Source organism: Ostrea edulis, chromosome 3 (assembly GCF_947568905.1).
Source record: "Ostrea edulis chromosome 3, xbOstEdul1.1, whole genome shotgun sequence".
In the NCBI taxonomy this organism is placed as follows: Eukaryota; Metazoa; Mollusca; class Bivalvia; order Ostreida; family Ostreidae; genus Ostrea; species Ostrea edulis.
In genome coordinates, this window is record NC_079166.1 from 76,187,438 (window position 1) to 76,204,550 (window position 17,113).

The 17,113-nt window shown below is 34.3% G+C and overlaps 1 protein-coding gene across 1 annotated transcript in view; it reads left to right on the forward strand.

The window, feature by feature from the left end:
- Nucleotides 1-17,113, forward strand: part of LOC125675027 (uncharacterized) — a 48,159-nt gene that overhangs the window by 11,887 nt on the left and 19,159 nt on the right. Inside the window, exons 4-6 of the mRNA XM_056159034.1 lie at nt 3,011-3,109; nt 11,423-11,527; nt 12,736-12,956. Coding sequence (XP_056015009.1) covers nt 3,011-3,109; nt 11,423-11,527; nt 12,736-12,956 — 425 coding nt within the window. The remainder of the gene's footprint in view (nt 1-3,010; nt 3,110-11,422; nt 11,528-12,735; nt 12,957-17,113) is intronic.

Here is a 17,113-nt window from a genome sequence, read left to right on the forward strand (position 1 = left end):
CAAAATAGTACATAACATTAGGTTTATGATTGCTGTTTTTTAGGGAGTATGGTTAGAGTTTAGGTTGTGTCTAGGTTTATAGTTATTGTTTTGGGTTAGTTTTTTTTTTGGGGGGGGGGGGGGGGGGGTCTAGAGTTAGAATTATGGTTGTGTCTAGGTTTATAGTTGTTGGGTGTTTGTTTTTTTTTTTTGGGGGGGGGGGGGCGATCTAGTGTTAGAGTTAGGATTTTTGTCTAGGTTTATAGTCAATATTAGGACTAATGTTAGAGTTAGAATTGTGTTTAGGTTTATAGTCAATATTAGGGCTAGTGTTAGAATTAGGATTGTTTCTAGGTTTATAGTCATTATTAGGGCTAGGGGTTAAAGTTAGGATTGTGTCTAGGTTTATAGTCAATATTAGGACTAGTGTTAGAATTAGGGTTGTATCTAGGTTTATAGTCATTATTAGGACTAGTGTTAGAATTAGGAATGTGTCTAGGTTTATAGTCATTATTAGGACTAGTGTTAGAATTAGGAGTGTGTCTAGGTTTATAGTCATTATTAGGACTAGTGTTAGAATTAGGAGTGTGTCTAGGTTTATAGTCATTATTAGGACTAGTGTTAGAATTAGGAGTGTTTCTAGGTTTATAGTCATTATTAGGACTAGTGTTAGAATTAGGAGTGTGTCTAGGTTTATAGTCATTATTAGGACTAGTGTTAGAATTAGGGTTGTGTCTAGGTTTATAGTCATTATTAGGACTAGTGTTAGAATTAGGAGTGTGTCTAGGTTTATAGTCATTATTAGGACTAGTGTTAGAATTAGGAGTGTGTCTAGGTTTATAGTCATTATTAGGACTAGTGTTAGAATTAAGATTGTGTCTAGGTTTATAGTCATTATTAGGACTAGTGTTAGAATTAGGAGTGTGTCTAGGTTTATAGTCATTATTAGGACTAGTGTTAGAATAAGGATTGTGTCTAGGTTTATAGTCATTATTAGGACTAGTGTTAGAATTAAGATTGTGTCTAGGTTTATAGTCATTATTAGGACTAGTGTTAGAATTAAGATTGTGTCTAGGTTTATAGTCATTATTAGGACTAGTGTTAGAATTAGGAGTGTTTCTAGGTTTATAGTCATTATTAGGACTAGTGTTAGAATTAGGGTTGTGTCTAGGTTTATAGTCATTATTAGGACTAGTGTTAGAATTAGGAGTGTGTCTAGGTTTATAGTCATTATTAGGACTAGTGTTAGAATTAGGAGTGTGTCTAGGTTTATAGTCATTATTAGGACTAGTGTTAGAATTAAGATTGTGTCTAGGTTTATAGTCATTATTAGGACTAGTGTTAGAATTAGGAGTGTGTCTAGGTTTATAGTCATTATTAGGACTAGTGTTAGAATTAGGGTTGTGTTCATAGTCATTATTAGGACTAGTAGTAGAGTTAGGTTTGTATCTAGGTTTATTGTTATTATTCGGAATAGGTTTAGAGTTATGTTTGTGCCTAGGGGTTAATGGTGTTTTGTTAGGGGGTGGGGAGCTACAGCTGAGTTAATATGACAAGGACTATTGCTTTCTCTGGTCTAGAGATGTCCTCATTTCAGTGCTGTTGAAGTGAATTTAGAAAGCGTTCTATGGAATAAACAAATAATAGATTCGGTCACAGATGAACACGCCTCCTATTCCCTTAGATCTCACGTGATTTTGTAAAACGTTTGTTTGGAAAATCCGAAATACGTAATGCTGATGGCAGAATGACTTTAAGTTATAGTTCTTTGAAAAAATAGATCGTTCTTGTAAAATGAAATAAGAAACACATTCATATCATATTCATATCATGTCTTCCCGGTTCGTTAAGTGCTACTCCATAGGGGAAAAAAGCTAGAGTGTACCAAATCTTCAGATTAGACCGGACATTGTCCCAAAAAGTTAATTATTAAAAAAATAATTATGGATAGAGATCCAACGGAGTCTGTTCTTCTTGTTGATAGGAAACACATGGGTTTGATGTGGGTTTTTTTTTTTATACACACGGGAAATCATTCTTTCCCTTGTTTACTGTGATGATTAAGCAAAAATCGAGTCCATAACAGAAATTAAATATGCGTATTAGTACAAACAAAATTGGATAAGTTCAAAAACAAAATTTTACATTCATAGATTTAGATGAATGCAAACAGGCATGCAGGTCGATGATTAGATAAACAAAAACTTAAATCCATGCAGTTGTCATTATTCCAAAATAACACCAGTGACCTTCTCTGTATGATGCATTGATTTTTCTGAAGGAGAAAAAAACCATGGCATGAAGCTGGGAAATTATTCACTTGATGATGTATACGTATTTGTTTATCATCATACTAATGGACATCCGTCAAATACTTCAATTTTAATAATCAGAAATTTTAAATTCTAATAAAATCTCATAGCCCAAAGAATGTTTGTTGGTGGGTTTTTTTTTTTCAGTTCGATGTATTCAAATTGCAGTATTGTTGCAATGAAACACCATATCTTAAGAATTAGCGTTATTACCTTATCATACCACTACAGTACGGTGAACATAGATTCCAGATTGTCTTATCATTTCATAAGAAGTCCATAATAATAAAGACGTCGCTGTTTGGGACACACATTCGATGCGGCAGAATGCCAATAACCTCATGATAACACGAGTAATTTTATTTTCATCACCTGCACTTCCATTGTACATGTATATCAAATTTTCATTAAAAATTATCAATAAATTGATAGCGATGCGAATTACCGCTTGAAAGAAAATACACTCCTTATCTTGGAAAACTCAAGTTCATTACTACTATAAGGTGTTAAAACTAAAAGTCAGATTGCATTTATAGACCATTTAAAAACCATGCCATGCGTTAATTAAACGAATGCCTCCCCCTCCCTCACGAGGGTTTTTGTCCACTTATCGTATTGCCCGTGTAAATATTTTTGATTTATGAGTGTGAAATGTGTATTGAACGTTAGATGCAATGCGACAATTCGTGTTTTATTGAAATTATTTTCTTTTTATTTAGCGGACAATCACAAGTCTATTACACATGGACTCGGTAGATATCCAGATTTTGTAGTTGTCCAGCTAAAATTATCCAATGGCTATATTTCTGAGGCAGGAGGTAAGACTGAACAATTGTTTGCAATGATATCACGAATGTGTTTGTTTTTACTACTGCAATACGACCTTGAACAATGATATTACGAATGTGTTTGTTTTTACTACTGCAACACGACCTTGAACAATGGTATCACGAATGTGTTTATTTTTACTACTGCAATATGACCATGAACAATGATATTAAAATGACACCATATAATGCATATTGGAACTAAAACATCCCGATGATCACTTCATCGATCTGTGGACATTGGATACTAACCAGGGGCGGATCCTGGAATTTCAGTTACGAGAGGCGCCACTTTATGAAGCAGGGGGTTTGAGGGCCCCAGTGGATCCAGGGCGAAGCCCTGATGGGGACCAAGGGGGGAGCCCCCGGAAGCTCCTAGATTTTTCAAGTTTATAGGGCTTGAACTATGTATCCTATTCAGTCATTTGTACAATTTTCTATCATTTTTAATAAAGTGAAAGTAATAAAATGACGCGAATTTTAAGGGGTTTGGGAAAAAAATTAAGTTTTCCCAATAAAGAAATTTAATGAATAAAAAAAAATGTTGTCATTTATTTCTCCTGGAGTGGAAGAAATTGTTCCTTCTTTTATCGTTTAGTACATTTTTCTAAACAAGATACCACGATTTACCTTAACTTTGAACATTTTAGGGGTCGCAGCCGGTCCCCCCCCCCTTCCCCTTAAATCCGCCACTGCTTACTTTCAAATACTAGTAAACAACAATGTATTCAACATATAAAAGGAGGCTTTGTTTCACTGGACATCCCCAATCAAATCTAACTGATCATGTCATCAATCGGTGAATACCACAGATTGGCAACAATGTAAAACATGCATCAACAAAGGGTATGAAAGCGATTATAAGTGAGTTATGAAACGTAAAACCACGGTCTGTTTGGCAACCAAAACATCTCGGTGACAAACCGAGGGTTTACCTTTCATAAATGACATTATCTATTTCTTCTTGGTGATACAAAATAAATACCCCCCCCCCCCCCATTTATTGAACATCTGTATACAAAATGAATATCACCCCATTTAGAGAATATCTGTATACAAAATAAATCCCCCCCCCATTTAGTGAACATCTGTATGCAAAATAAATACCCCCCCCCCCCACCCCCCGTCATTTAGTGAACATCTGTATACAGAATGACTATCCCCCATTTAGTGAATATATGTATACAAAATAAATACCCCCCCCCCACCCCCATTTAGTGAATATCTGTATACAAAATAAATCCCCCCCCCCCATTTAGTGAACATCTGTATACGAAATAAATACCCCCCCCCCCCCCTTGTCATTTAGTGAACATCTGTATACATGCAGAATGACTATCCCCCCATTTAGTGAATATCTGTATACAAAATAAATATCCCCCATTTAGCGAATATCTGTATACAAAATAAATATCCCCTCATTTATTGAACATCTGTACACAAAATAAATATCCCCCCATTTAGTGAACATTTGTATACAAAATAAATAGCCCCCATTTAGTGAGCATCTGTATACAAAATAAATAGCCCCCATTTAGTGAACATCTGTATACAAAATAAATAGCCCCCATTTAGTGAACATCTGTATATAAAATAAATACCCCCTCCGCCATTTAGTGAACACAGAACAGGTGTGTATCTATGAAATATGTCCAAGATACATTGACTAGAATCGTATCCATTATATTTGGAACCTTCAACCAAATAAGACTAAACAGGAACTGTACAATTATAATCAACATTTTGTATCAATACTTGTATAAATTACTTTTAGATAATCCACCGAGCGGCCATGACACAATACCTTCGACTTTTGAGGTTACGGATACTTTGGTATTAGTCACGATTGCTAGATTGTATGGAGCAAAGGTCATTGTCCAAATGCGTGAATAAGTTGCTTCTCAAAACGTTCTCGGTTTTGAGTTTTGAGCTCTGGACATACAATAGAATTACCCCAACAGATGATGTGAGTTTGATAAAAATAACTTTATAGAGGACTCGGACTATTACGTAACAACACATGTCTAGATGCTTATTAATGCAAGACGTTTTGACCAAAAAACCCAAAGAATTCAAATCGTGAAAATTGTTAGTTTGGTCCAGGTTTTGAAAACGGCGAGTGATAAGTGTATATGCTAGTAAAACAACCAAAATTCGTGTTCAACGTTAGCAAATGAAATACAAGGTTATCCTCCATCTATAAGCAAAATTGCATATCGTTATCAAGGCAACCAAAGCCAAGTGACCCTCTAGCTCCCGAACGGATTGTGTGCATCACCGTATAAGCAGAATTTTAGCGATGGTTTAATTTCGGCATTATCGCTAACATTTTATTTGATATTGGATGCAATAAAGCTCTATCTCCCTTGAAAATTACGAAGTCGCTAAGATTAGCTCTCGCTAAATATATATATACTCATATTTATGGAAAAATTGCCAAATTTGTGTCTCGCCAAGAATACCACTTACACGGTATCGAATATAGCGGCGAGGTACACTGTATATTCTGCGCGTGCGGTGGTATCAATTAGATATATGGATTCATAAGAAATACTTGAATATGTAACATATTCTAACTTAACCCTTTCTCTACCGGCACATTTTAGAGGTTTTTAAAGACTAAATGACAGTATTTTTAAATCGATTTAAATCTGCATGGATCACGATTTGGGGTAGGCATATGACATGTAATTTTGTTAGGAATTGGACAGGGAACAATTTCTTATAAAATTTGTCAATGTATCCCATGACCTCAAATAGGTCTACGGGGTCAAAGGTCATATAAGTGCACATTTTTGCAATCTGTTTTCTCTGAAATATATATATTACGACCCCTCTCACTAGATTAGAATCAAAAATAGGAAATTCTAAATGTATGAGCTAATGTGCCTTTTAATATACTACAAAAAGAACAAAATCAAACTAATCAATTTTATTGACAAACAAAATATTTTTGGTTGCTAAGTAACAACACTCATAGTACAATTTTGACCATAATTTGCCTTTCTGCATCCATTCGACACAATTTAAACGTAATTACAATCCATGATGATTAGTAAATGTCACATTATTTTAAAAATATAATCTTTAAATAGATCTTAATCATTTTAAAAGGTTTTTAACAAAAAATATAATCAAGAGAATTAAGGTCAAAGGTCATCAAATGGAAACTTCGTACTTTATATACTTGTCCATCATTTTCTAATAATATGACGTTTTGCCATTATGTTCCATTAAATAGAATAAGTATTGCAACATTAAAACAAAGATCTTTCAATTATTGTTAATCTAAAATAATCTATTTTTTTTATTCAATTATATTTGGTTGCTAAGCAACAACACCTTATCAAATGTTATCAAAAAGTACTAACCATTTTTCCTCTCCAAGTTCAACATAAACGAATGTTCAAGTACTTACTTTCAATCACTAGATTTAAATGTACTTGCATCATATTTAACAAAAATGTTCTTATATTCAACCTCTTGAAACCTATTTCTAGACATAATTCTTGATAACGAGTTGTTCCGACAGGGGCATGCGTTGACCAATATCTGTCTATCGACTGGAACTTCACAGCAGGCGTGTATAAGATAATGCACAAAATTCTGGAAAAAAAGTATTTCTTAATACTTAGTCCTAAATACTAATGTATTGTCAAAGCTTTTGAATACTCAAATTGGCTCTGTAAATGTTTTCGATAATCAAGGTCCTCTGAAAAGTATGCATTTAATTACTTATGAAATTTTATCAGAGGTAATTGTAGTACACATTTAATAAATGAGTTACATGTACATTCACAGCCAGATTAATTTTGGTAAAGGTAATATTTTTACTATGCATTTTATTATTCTTTTGAAACTGGAAATCACTGCCACAATATCGGTTTTTAAAACTAGTAATACCTGTACAGTTCCTCTTCAGTGAGAGGCTGCAAACTTCCTTGGGAAGTTAACGGCAACCCTTCCCCCTAGATATGACTATCTCAGCATAATGGTTGGTGGCAACACAGATGGAGAAAACCAAATCTTCTGTAAAAGACAGCTTCAACAAAAAGCCCTACCCCGGGGGTAGGGATGAGGGGAGAAAATCGGACCCCCCCCCCTTCGAGTGCGGACGAAGGTCCTCTAATGATATATACCCATAACAATACCAACCCCCCTCCATAAAGGCCTCCCAGGGGCGATGTGGCAGATCTGCCACAAAAATGTGGCAGATCTGCCACATTTTTCCTAAAGACGGCCTCATATCATAAAATCTGCAGTTCTCCGAATAATAGAGTCCCATATCTGAAAGAAAATTGCAAATAAAATCAGTATTGGCCACCATACCTTAAAACGTGTCATACCTTATAATTAGAAACTAATTAGAAATTGTCTCATTTTGTATGTATACGATCCCTAGTTATGCAGCAAAAAAAAAAAAAAAAAAAAACCAACAAAAAAACCCCCCCAGTAAAATGGTACACACATATCAGTGTACCATAATGCCATGATTCCAATTGTGAATGTATTATCTGGATTTATTTGAATGTTAATCAAATTTATACTGATTAAACCCTATATTCAACCTCAAAGAGTCATACCAACTGAAAGCCAGGTTGTCACCCCGAATGAAATGCCACAGTTCTGGGATCAGGTGTTCCTGTGTCCTCCACATTAGCATCCTTCCAATGCATGTCTGGATTTGTCAGTAGACTGTCGCTAGCGGATGATACCTGGGAACTTCCCACTAAATATTGGGATGTTAATACCCTTTTTAAAGAAGAAAAGAAATTACAATTAAGAATTGTTGGTTTATGTTTAAAAAGCAAAATCTAAGTTTCACGGTAGCATGGAACAGTTTCGCACTTAAATTTATTTACTCAAATTTATTTAAAGATAAGGTAAGGGATTGCATACATGTGTTAGAAATGAATCGAATATTTTATTATACATTGCGAGAGTAGCAGAGTGGGTAATGGAAAAAAATATGTATCATGTAGGTATCTGCATTATGCCTAGCATATATTATACACGAGGGCAAATACTGAAGAAATTCAGGTTAAAACCTACAGAGTCCAGCGAAAATACTGAAACTCTGAGGGAAAGTGAATGACCCCAGATATAAAAGTTGAATTGAATTGCTTCTTAATGGTACCCAGTGTCTAAATTCCCTTCTATGGTACTCTGATGGGCTGTGGATTTAGTCGAAATTAGAGAAAATCTAGGCAAGAAGGGGATTGATTGATTGATGTTTTCTGCCAAACTCAACAATTTTTCAGTTATCTGGTGGCACCCAGTTTTTTTATTGGTGGAAGAGAGAACCCAGATACGTGGGGAGAGACCACCGATCTTTCGAAAGTAAACTGGGAAAACTTTCTCACTTACCGGCGCGAACGGGATTCGAACCCGCGCCGACAGAGGTGAGAGGCCGTGTGATTTTGAGCGCAATGCTCTAACCACTCAGCCACGGAGGAGGCCGGCAAGAAGGGGACACGTGCCCATCAGGTCATAGCATACAAGTACCAGCATGTATGGATCACATGTAATTTATGGTCATAAGCTACTAAGTGTATATAAAATACATGCATTTGGATAAAAGAGAAATCAATATGATTTTTCATTAGCCTGTCATAATCAGACTTTGATTTATGTTAACCCACCCCCATTTTGGCCCAAACACACATTTTGTTTTTATTTCTGTTACAGAATAAAGAAAATAATTCAAATTATGATAATAATTTCTATCATTACAATAATGCAAATTGTGTTTTCCTAACAGATTGTGTTTTCTTTTCATAGAAAGATAATTTCTTTTATAAACATGGAAAAAACTTGGAAAATAGCCTTCTCACCAGCGGTCGTGAATGCCCAGTCTGATTAAAACCACCCCATCCTATTATACACTAAATACAACCCCTTCTTACACTCGCGCGTCAGGTAAGGAGATAATTCTGGGGAAAGGGGGGGGGAGTGTTAATCAAACTGCCGGACCCGGACAGGGTGTTATTCACTTGTTTTAGATATCATAAAATATAAATATTTTCTTTCATGAAACGACAAAGCATGGCATCAAATCGCGGTTAATTAATCGTGAATTTTTCATAACAAAACCGCATTTTCCCCCCTTTTTAGTCGGCCTGTGTGGCTACATCAACTTACATGTACGTATTTATACTGAATGCATGATCATTTGGGTCATCCTGCAACAGAGGATCCAGGGCGTCTTCTTCTTCTGACATCAGGTCGTTTTAAAGATGTAAAATACAAACGTTCGCTGTGACAGTCACGGTGAAGCTGTGTTTGTTCGTTTTCGTTGATGTTCTCCGTGCACCCTTTCAGAAAACCCCGCGAGGCCCGGGATCCGGATCACGGAAAAATAAAAGTATACAGGCTATATATAGGCGAACTTCTTTTTTGTTTTCTTTCTTTGGCAGAGAAAAAAATTATTACTATTCCGAACAAATATAACGTTTATATCTGAATTTGAAGTACTTTATTAATCTTTTTAAAATTCAATCTGCCGATGTAACATTCTCAATAGGTGTTTTATGAAGTTACATGAAGGTTGTGTAACTGTTATAAACCAATATTGGTTTTATGCTTTTTAAAAAAAAAAAAAAAAAAAAGCAGAGATACCAGGCTGATTATTTCATACATATATGTATGTTGTTTTAGTGTATCAACAGGTACCGAATTTACTAAAAAAGGACAATACAAATAGTTTTCACCACTTTATTGTGCGACGCGCGTCGATTGCTGTTAGCGACGTCGATTTGTCGCTAATTTTTAAGAAAACCGCGCAGCATGTCCCAATTTCATTTTATCGTAATATAAAAACTACAGAGAATTATGATATGAATAAGGGTCCATTAAAAAGAACATTTCCTCTACTTTTACAGGATGTATTTACTTTTTCCTATTTCCATATATAAATATAGATAAAACGCCGATCTGTTTAAACATTGAGAAATAAAATCGTAAAACAACGTATATGTGCAAAAAATTGCTATTTTCTTATAACTTTGCCAGGCATTAAAAATAATTTTTATATGTACTGAAAGCAGGGAATATATGCTTCTCAAAAATATAAAAAATATTGCATCCATAGGGAAAATAAAAAAAATCATAGCGAGGGGGGAAATGGCCTTGCGACAAAGAGTTGCGTCATATTTAGACGAAGTCATCTTTCATTTTAAATGCTTTTTTTAATTTAATGGCTTTATTTATTCAATTGATTTTTGCATAGTTAAAACATATAGAAAATTTCCAAAAATATAATATATAAAACGTATATATTACGTTCGTAGTTTCAAAGATTTATAGACACCCCTTTTGCGTAGCCCTGTTTTTACGCGCTATCGGTCATATTGACCGATACGGTAGAGAGAGGGTTAAAGTTTTGGGCCATTGTTGCTGGGTTACCATCTCTAACAGATAAATCATCATCGGAGCATGAGACATCATTCATCACTTTGACTTCAATAGTTTGCCCACTGGGAACATAAACCATAATTTCAATGGACATATCATACACCAGCTAAAGGCAGTAACTGGTCACTTGTTCGGATGGACATGTACATGTATCACTATCTCTGTCACTGAATGTACAGTACAAGTCTAGATTACCCGGAGGACCCATTACAGACCAAACCTGGAACCGTTATTCGGACTAACCCACCCACTCCCACTTTTTCACAACGAACGTTCAATTTCCCTACCTTTTACATGTTAAGTTAGTTATTTCCCCTTTACTTTAGGGTACTCCTATCGTTTGTGTAGTACTGAAGGAATGTAAGCTTGCATTTCTTCAACAAAGTGAAGAACCCACCCCACACGATCGCCACCATAATCACGAATTAGGATTTTGTAATTTCGAGAAAATTAGTTTTCGTGTTATGAATTTTAGAAATTTATGAATTTATCTTCTCCTACGACCCCCCCCCCCCCCCCCCCAACACCACCACCAAACGTTGCAAAATGAAATTATATGTCCATGACCATCAGGATCGGCAGTGTTTGTATGTGAGGGAGTATTGTGATCCGGCACCCAGACATGTGGGTGTATGTGAGGGGGTATTGTGATCCGCCACCCAGACATGTGGGTCTCCTTAATTGTCGTAAAATATATAAAGTTCTTGTAAACATTCGATACCCGAAATAGAAATGCCTGATAGCCGGAAATCCAGATGATGCACCTTGATATTATTTTAGCAATATTTAGCTTCGATGACCAATATAACTTCAATAAATCAAATCCTATTAGAGAAAAAGATGAAATTTAGACCTGTTGATAATGATTTCTGTCATCATTTTGTGTTGAAGGTGTTACATTCAACTCAATCTCTGAGACCTACCAGTCTATTTGCGGAACCGTGTTCGCCTACAACGACCAGGAAATCCGTCTGTGGACACTGTCCGCACCAACAGGTATTGCCAGTCGTTTGTCTAAATCCTCAAGTTCTGGACATTTGTGATCAGATTTGACAAAATAAATAAATAACGAATATCCGATATCTTTAAAAAATGATCATGCATGAAGAAAATGGTAATTGGAAATGTTACAGATGCGTGCTAGATAGGATAAACGAACTATCTTAATTACTCGATGGGTGACTGATTGATTCACAAACTGTAATATAATGAGTTTGAAGAAAAACTGTGTACGTTGTATTGGTTACAACAAGAACGAAAAATCACGCACTTTTAAAAGAAAGCTTTTCCTTGGAACGTCTTTCTCTCATTTTAAGGCTTCCCGACAGCAGGTGAAAACCCGCAATGTTGACCTATGACCCACACTGCAGCCCGCTACTGTGGTTTTTTTTTTATCGTGTTACGCATACAGTGTAATACTCACTGTGACACAATACCTCGATTTTCACTGTCTCGTCCAAAAGACCTGTGACTGTCACCTCTTATGGCGGCTTTCTGAAGGCGAAAAAACAGACACTATCTATTCTTCAGAACATGTTCAGTGGGATGCATTTTTCACATCAGTTTTTGTCATGATAAGTGCGGTTTTTTGTTGTTGTTTTTTTCATGGACAAATTGTATGAAATTTGTTTATTGTTGGAAAATTAGTGGAAAAGAAAGCAGCATCGGAAATTATTTCATTTATTGCTTTTTTCCCCAGCAATTTAATACCAGTACCTGGGTTATTATTTAATGCTCATATGAAATGTTAGAAATGTATTTTAGCCCGTCTGTGCGCGCGCGTATATGTGTATGGCATTTGTACATGTAATTCTCTCTGCATTTTTTCCTTTTCAATATGATTGCAAGCTCTCTTTTCGTAAATGATATATAATGAGATATTTTATTACAAAGTCCATATATCGCTTGTGTATGAATCGCACTTACATTTCTTGACTATTAATGGTAACATAAACTTAGTCCACAATATAGTCGGGATTAAATTCTCCCACAATGTGTTTCAGATTATATTACACAGTTATCCCCCTTGACATTATATCATATACATTATGCATCTCAGCCTTGGAAAGGTATAACATCGTATTCTTATATCCCCCAATGACTTTGAATAGCGTCATCAACCACATGATAATATGGGTATGATCGTTTATTACATTTCTACAGTGAAGTTGGAAATGAAACTTAGTATAATTATGTCTTTTCAGACAACTACGTGGCTTGTGCCAGAGACGGATGGGGCACGGAGGAGTTGCAGAGCTCTTCTGCCACTCTCTACATTCAGGCCTGGATTCTAGACCCCTGCAATAAGTTTTTCTCGACTTCGTTCCTCGTGAACAAAAACAATGTAGATCCATCCTCTCCTACAATAGAGCGTGTAAAATTAGATTCAATCTATCCTTTGGATTCAACATTAATTTCTGTACAGGTAAGTTTAATCACGTGATTGCATCATGATAATATTCTGTCCGGGTAGGTTTAAGCACGTAATTGCATCATGATAATATTCTGTCCGGGTAGGTTTAAGCACGTAATTGCATCATAATAATTTCTGTCCGGGTAGGTTTAAGCACGTAATTGCATCATGATAATTTCTGTCAGGGTAGGTTTAAGCACGTAATTGCATCATGATAATTTTTGTACAGGTAAGTTTAATCATGTAATTACATCATGCGGACTCTCTTTTTGACAAGGTTGTTCTAATTTAATACGTACATTGTACAAGTATAGATACGAATTTGGCGCCAGACACTGAAACTGCATTACAACGTTGATGTGGCGTCTACACAAATTTCATTTTTTTTTTAATATCATGGAAACCCAAGTTTGAACCTCCGGAATTTTTTTAACAAAAGCATTTGATATCTTTATACTATACAAGAATTGCAGGCAGCTTCGTATAGCCTTGTATACATAATGGACCCAACCGACTACATGTGTTTAAGTTGTCCGATGAATTTTCATCAAATTGTGTCGGCCTTCACAGCATTTAATACAACACAATAAAACTCTATATTTAGAGGTGCGTGTATCTACATGTACATATATAATAGCGGGAAAAAGAAACTGTTCATTATTTGATATATGAAAAAATAATAAAAAATAACAATGAACAAATTTTATTTTTTGTAAAACTGTTAAAAAATGTATTCGTTACAACATTTCATAATCCATTAATGTTAACGTCGAATAACGTCAATTTCAGCACACTTGAAAGACACATGTATTCGAACTTGAATTAACAAATTTAATAACGCGTATGACCAGCATTTGCATTCAGGCATGTTTGATAACGGCGCCTCATTGATGCCACTAAAGTGTTCAGAAATGCTTGAGGGATGTTGTTCCAGATGTTTATTAAAGCCTGGCCTAAATCACCCAATGACACTGACTGGTTTGGTAAACGGCGTAGACGTCGTTCCATTTCATCCCAGACGTGCTCGATCTGCGCTAAATCGGGAGAAACAGCTGGCCAAGGCAAGACATCGACATTCTGTTGAACAAAACATTCCCTGACTACACGTGCAACATGTGATATTGCGTTGTCTTGCTGCGGAGTGATGTGATTTTGCTGTCTCTGTATAAAGGGTATCACATGACGCTCAATAATTTCATCTCGATAGCGTACGCCGGTGAGATGTCCATTGACAATTTGTAGAGGGGTCGTTCCACGTGCTGTTTTTCCACCCCACATCATAACGTTACCTCCACTGAATTGTCGACGTTGCACAACATAAGCGTCCTGGCACCGCTCCCCATGGAGACGATACACTCTACAACGGTTGTGACGATGCTATCCAAATGAAATCTGGATTCCTCAGTGAACATGATCATGAAAAAGTCCGTGCATCTGAGTCGGGTACTATCCGATATTGTTCAAAATCATCACCTTTATACATTGTTTAGATTTTATAAATATAAACAATAAATATAGAAAATTTATTAATGCTAAATTCTTTAATGTACAGTTTTTTTTCCCGCTAGTATATTTAAATGTACATGTTGATTCATTCGATATAGATTTGTTCAGTGATAATTGGACAATTCGATGCGATTTTTCATTCGCTACGTTCTAAATATGATTCGCTAATTAACTACACTGCAGCATTAAACTATTGATGTAGAGAAAGCTGTTTATTCAACATGAAAGAATAATAAATTATCCTAAGAAAATAATAAGGTCAAAGATTTTTTTCGAAAGTCCAGACTACTTAAACGTGCCGAGGATAAAAGAAGAAATAACAAAAGAAAACTGGTTTTCCTTCTTTGTCATTCACCTAACATGAAAAGACATATCGATGCAAATGCAGAATCAATGTTGTTTTAATGTACAATGTCAATTTCCCTTTAAATTTAAAGTTTAAAAAGTAAACATCTTAAAATATTTAGACCAAGAGCGATGCCTATTTCAACCAAGTTTTAATTTCTTCCCTACTTTTGTAATCTAAAAACCAATCTATGAAATAACAAACAATGCGTTTCGGTGCTTCAAAATAAATTTAATGCATAACGATGAATATCGTAAATTACCTTACATTGAAACTTACCGAGTTTTGTTTTTATTGAATCTTTTTTGTTTTTGTTGTATTGAAAGCGATGAAATGTAGACGATCGATTACAAAGCATGTCATAAATTTCTCCGACTTCGATCGATTTTCACATGCTATAGAATAACACAAATGGCATTGTATACAAATCAACCTGTTTTCTCTCAAAATCCATCTTTGTAATACGATGACTAATTAAGAAATTTGTTTTGATGAAATTAATGTTTATTCTGACTCTTATTCTACAGGTATGTATCGATTGCAATTAATTCAAATCATAACTATCCTTAATCCTAAATCAGTCATCCAAGAATGAAATTGGATTTTTCATTTCATTGATAGAAACTTTATGGGCTCCTGGCCTGCTCTCCAATCCTTTTCTATATTGAATGAGACATTTGTGAAACAAAACAATGAAAATTGACAAATAAAATTAATGACTAAAGTGCTCTAAAATATCCATTGCTTCCTGTGATACATCCTCTTCTTTCTCTATACACCCCCCCCCCCCAAAAAAAAAACCTCCAATTTAAATGCACGTGGATGAACACATAACTATAGACTAAATGTATATGTAACTATAAGATAGAAAACAAAAACATTAAATGTGAGTTTAACTATATAATAGAAAACAAAAACACTAAATGGTTGTGTAACTATAAGATAGAAAACAAAAACACTGAATATGTGTGTAACTATATGATAGAAAACAAAGCACTAAATGTGTGTAACTATGTAATGGAAAACCAAAACACTAAATGTGTGTGTAACTATAGGATAAAAAACAAAAACACTAGATGTGTGTGTGTAAAGGGCAGAAAACAAAGACATTAAATGTGAGTGTAACTATATAGTACAAAACAAAAACATTAAATGTGTGTGTAACTATAGGATAAAATACAAAAACACTAAATGTGTGTGTAACTAAAGGGCAGAAAACAAAAACATTAAATGTGTGTGTAGCTATATGATAGAAAACAAAGGACTAAATGTGTGTGTAACTATTGGACAGGATATAAAAACACTAAATGTGTGTGTAACTATAGGATACAAAACAAAAACACTACATATGTGTAAGACTAAGATTGGATTATCAAAACACTAAGTGCACGTGTAGACATTGAGCTGAATATGAAATCGCTAACCATGCATCTAATTAGTTCTCATTAACTATTTATGTATATAACTAATTCTCATTAGCTGTTTATGTATGTAACTAATTCTGAGTAACTGTTTATGTATATACATGTAACTAATTCTCAATAACTGTTTATGTATATAACTAATTTTCATGAACTGTTTATGTATATAGCAAATTCTCATTAACTGTTTATGTATATAGCAAATCCTCATTAACTGTTTATGTATATAACTAATTCTCATTACCTGTTTATGTATATAATTAATTCTCATTAACTGTTTATGTATATAACTAATTCTCATTAACTGTTTATGTATATAACTAATTCTCATTAACTGTTTATGTATTTAACTAATTCTCATTAACTGTTTATGTATATAACTAATTCTCATTAACTGTTTATGTATTTAACTAATTCTCATTAACTGTTTATGTATATAATTAATTCTCATTAACTGTTTATATAATTAATTCTCAATAACTGTTTATGTATATAACTAATTCTCATTAACTGTTTATGTATATAACTAATTCTCATTAACTGTTTATGTATATAACTAATTCTCATTAACTGTTTATATAATTAATTCTCATTAACTGTTTATGTATATAACTAATTCTCATTAGCTGTTTATGTATATAACTAATTCTCATTAACTTTTTATGTATATAACTAATTCTCATTAACTGTTTATATAACTAATTCTCATTAACTGTTTATGTATATAACTAATTCTCATTAACTGTTTATATAACTAATTCTCATTAACTGTTTATGTATATAACTAATTCTCATTAACTGTTTATATAACTAATTCTCATTAACTGTTTATGTATTTAATAATTCTCATTAACTGTTTATGTATCTAACTAATTCTCATTAACTGTTTATGTATA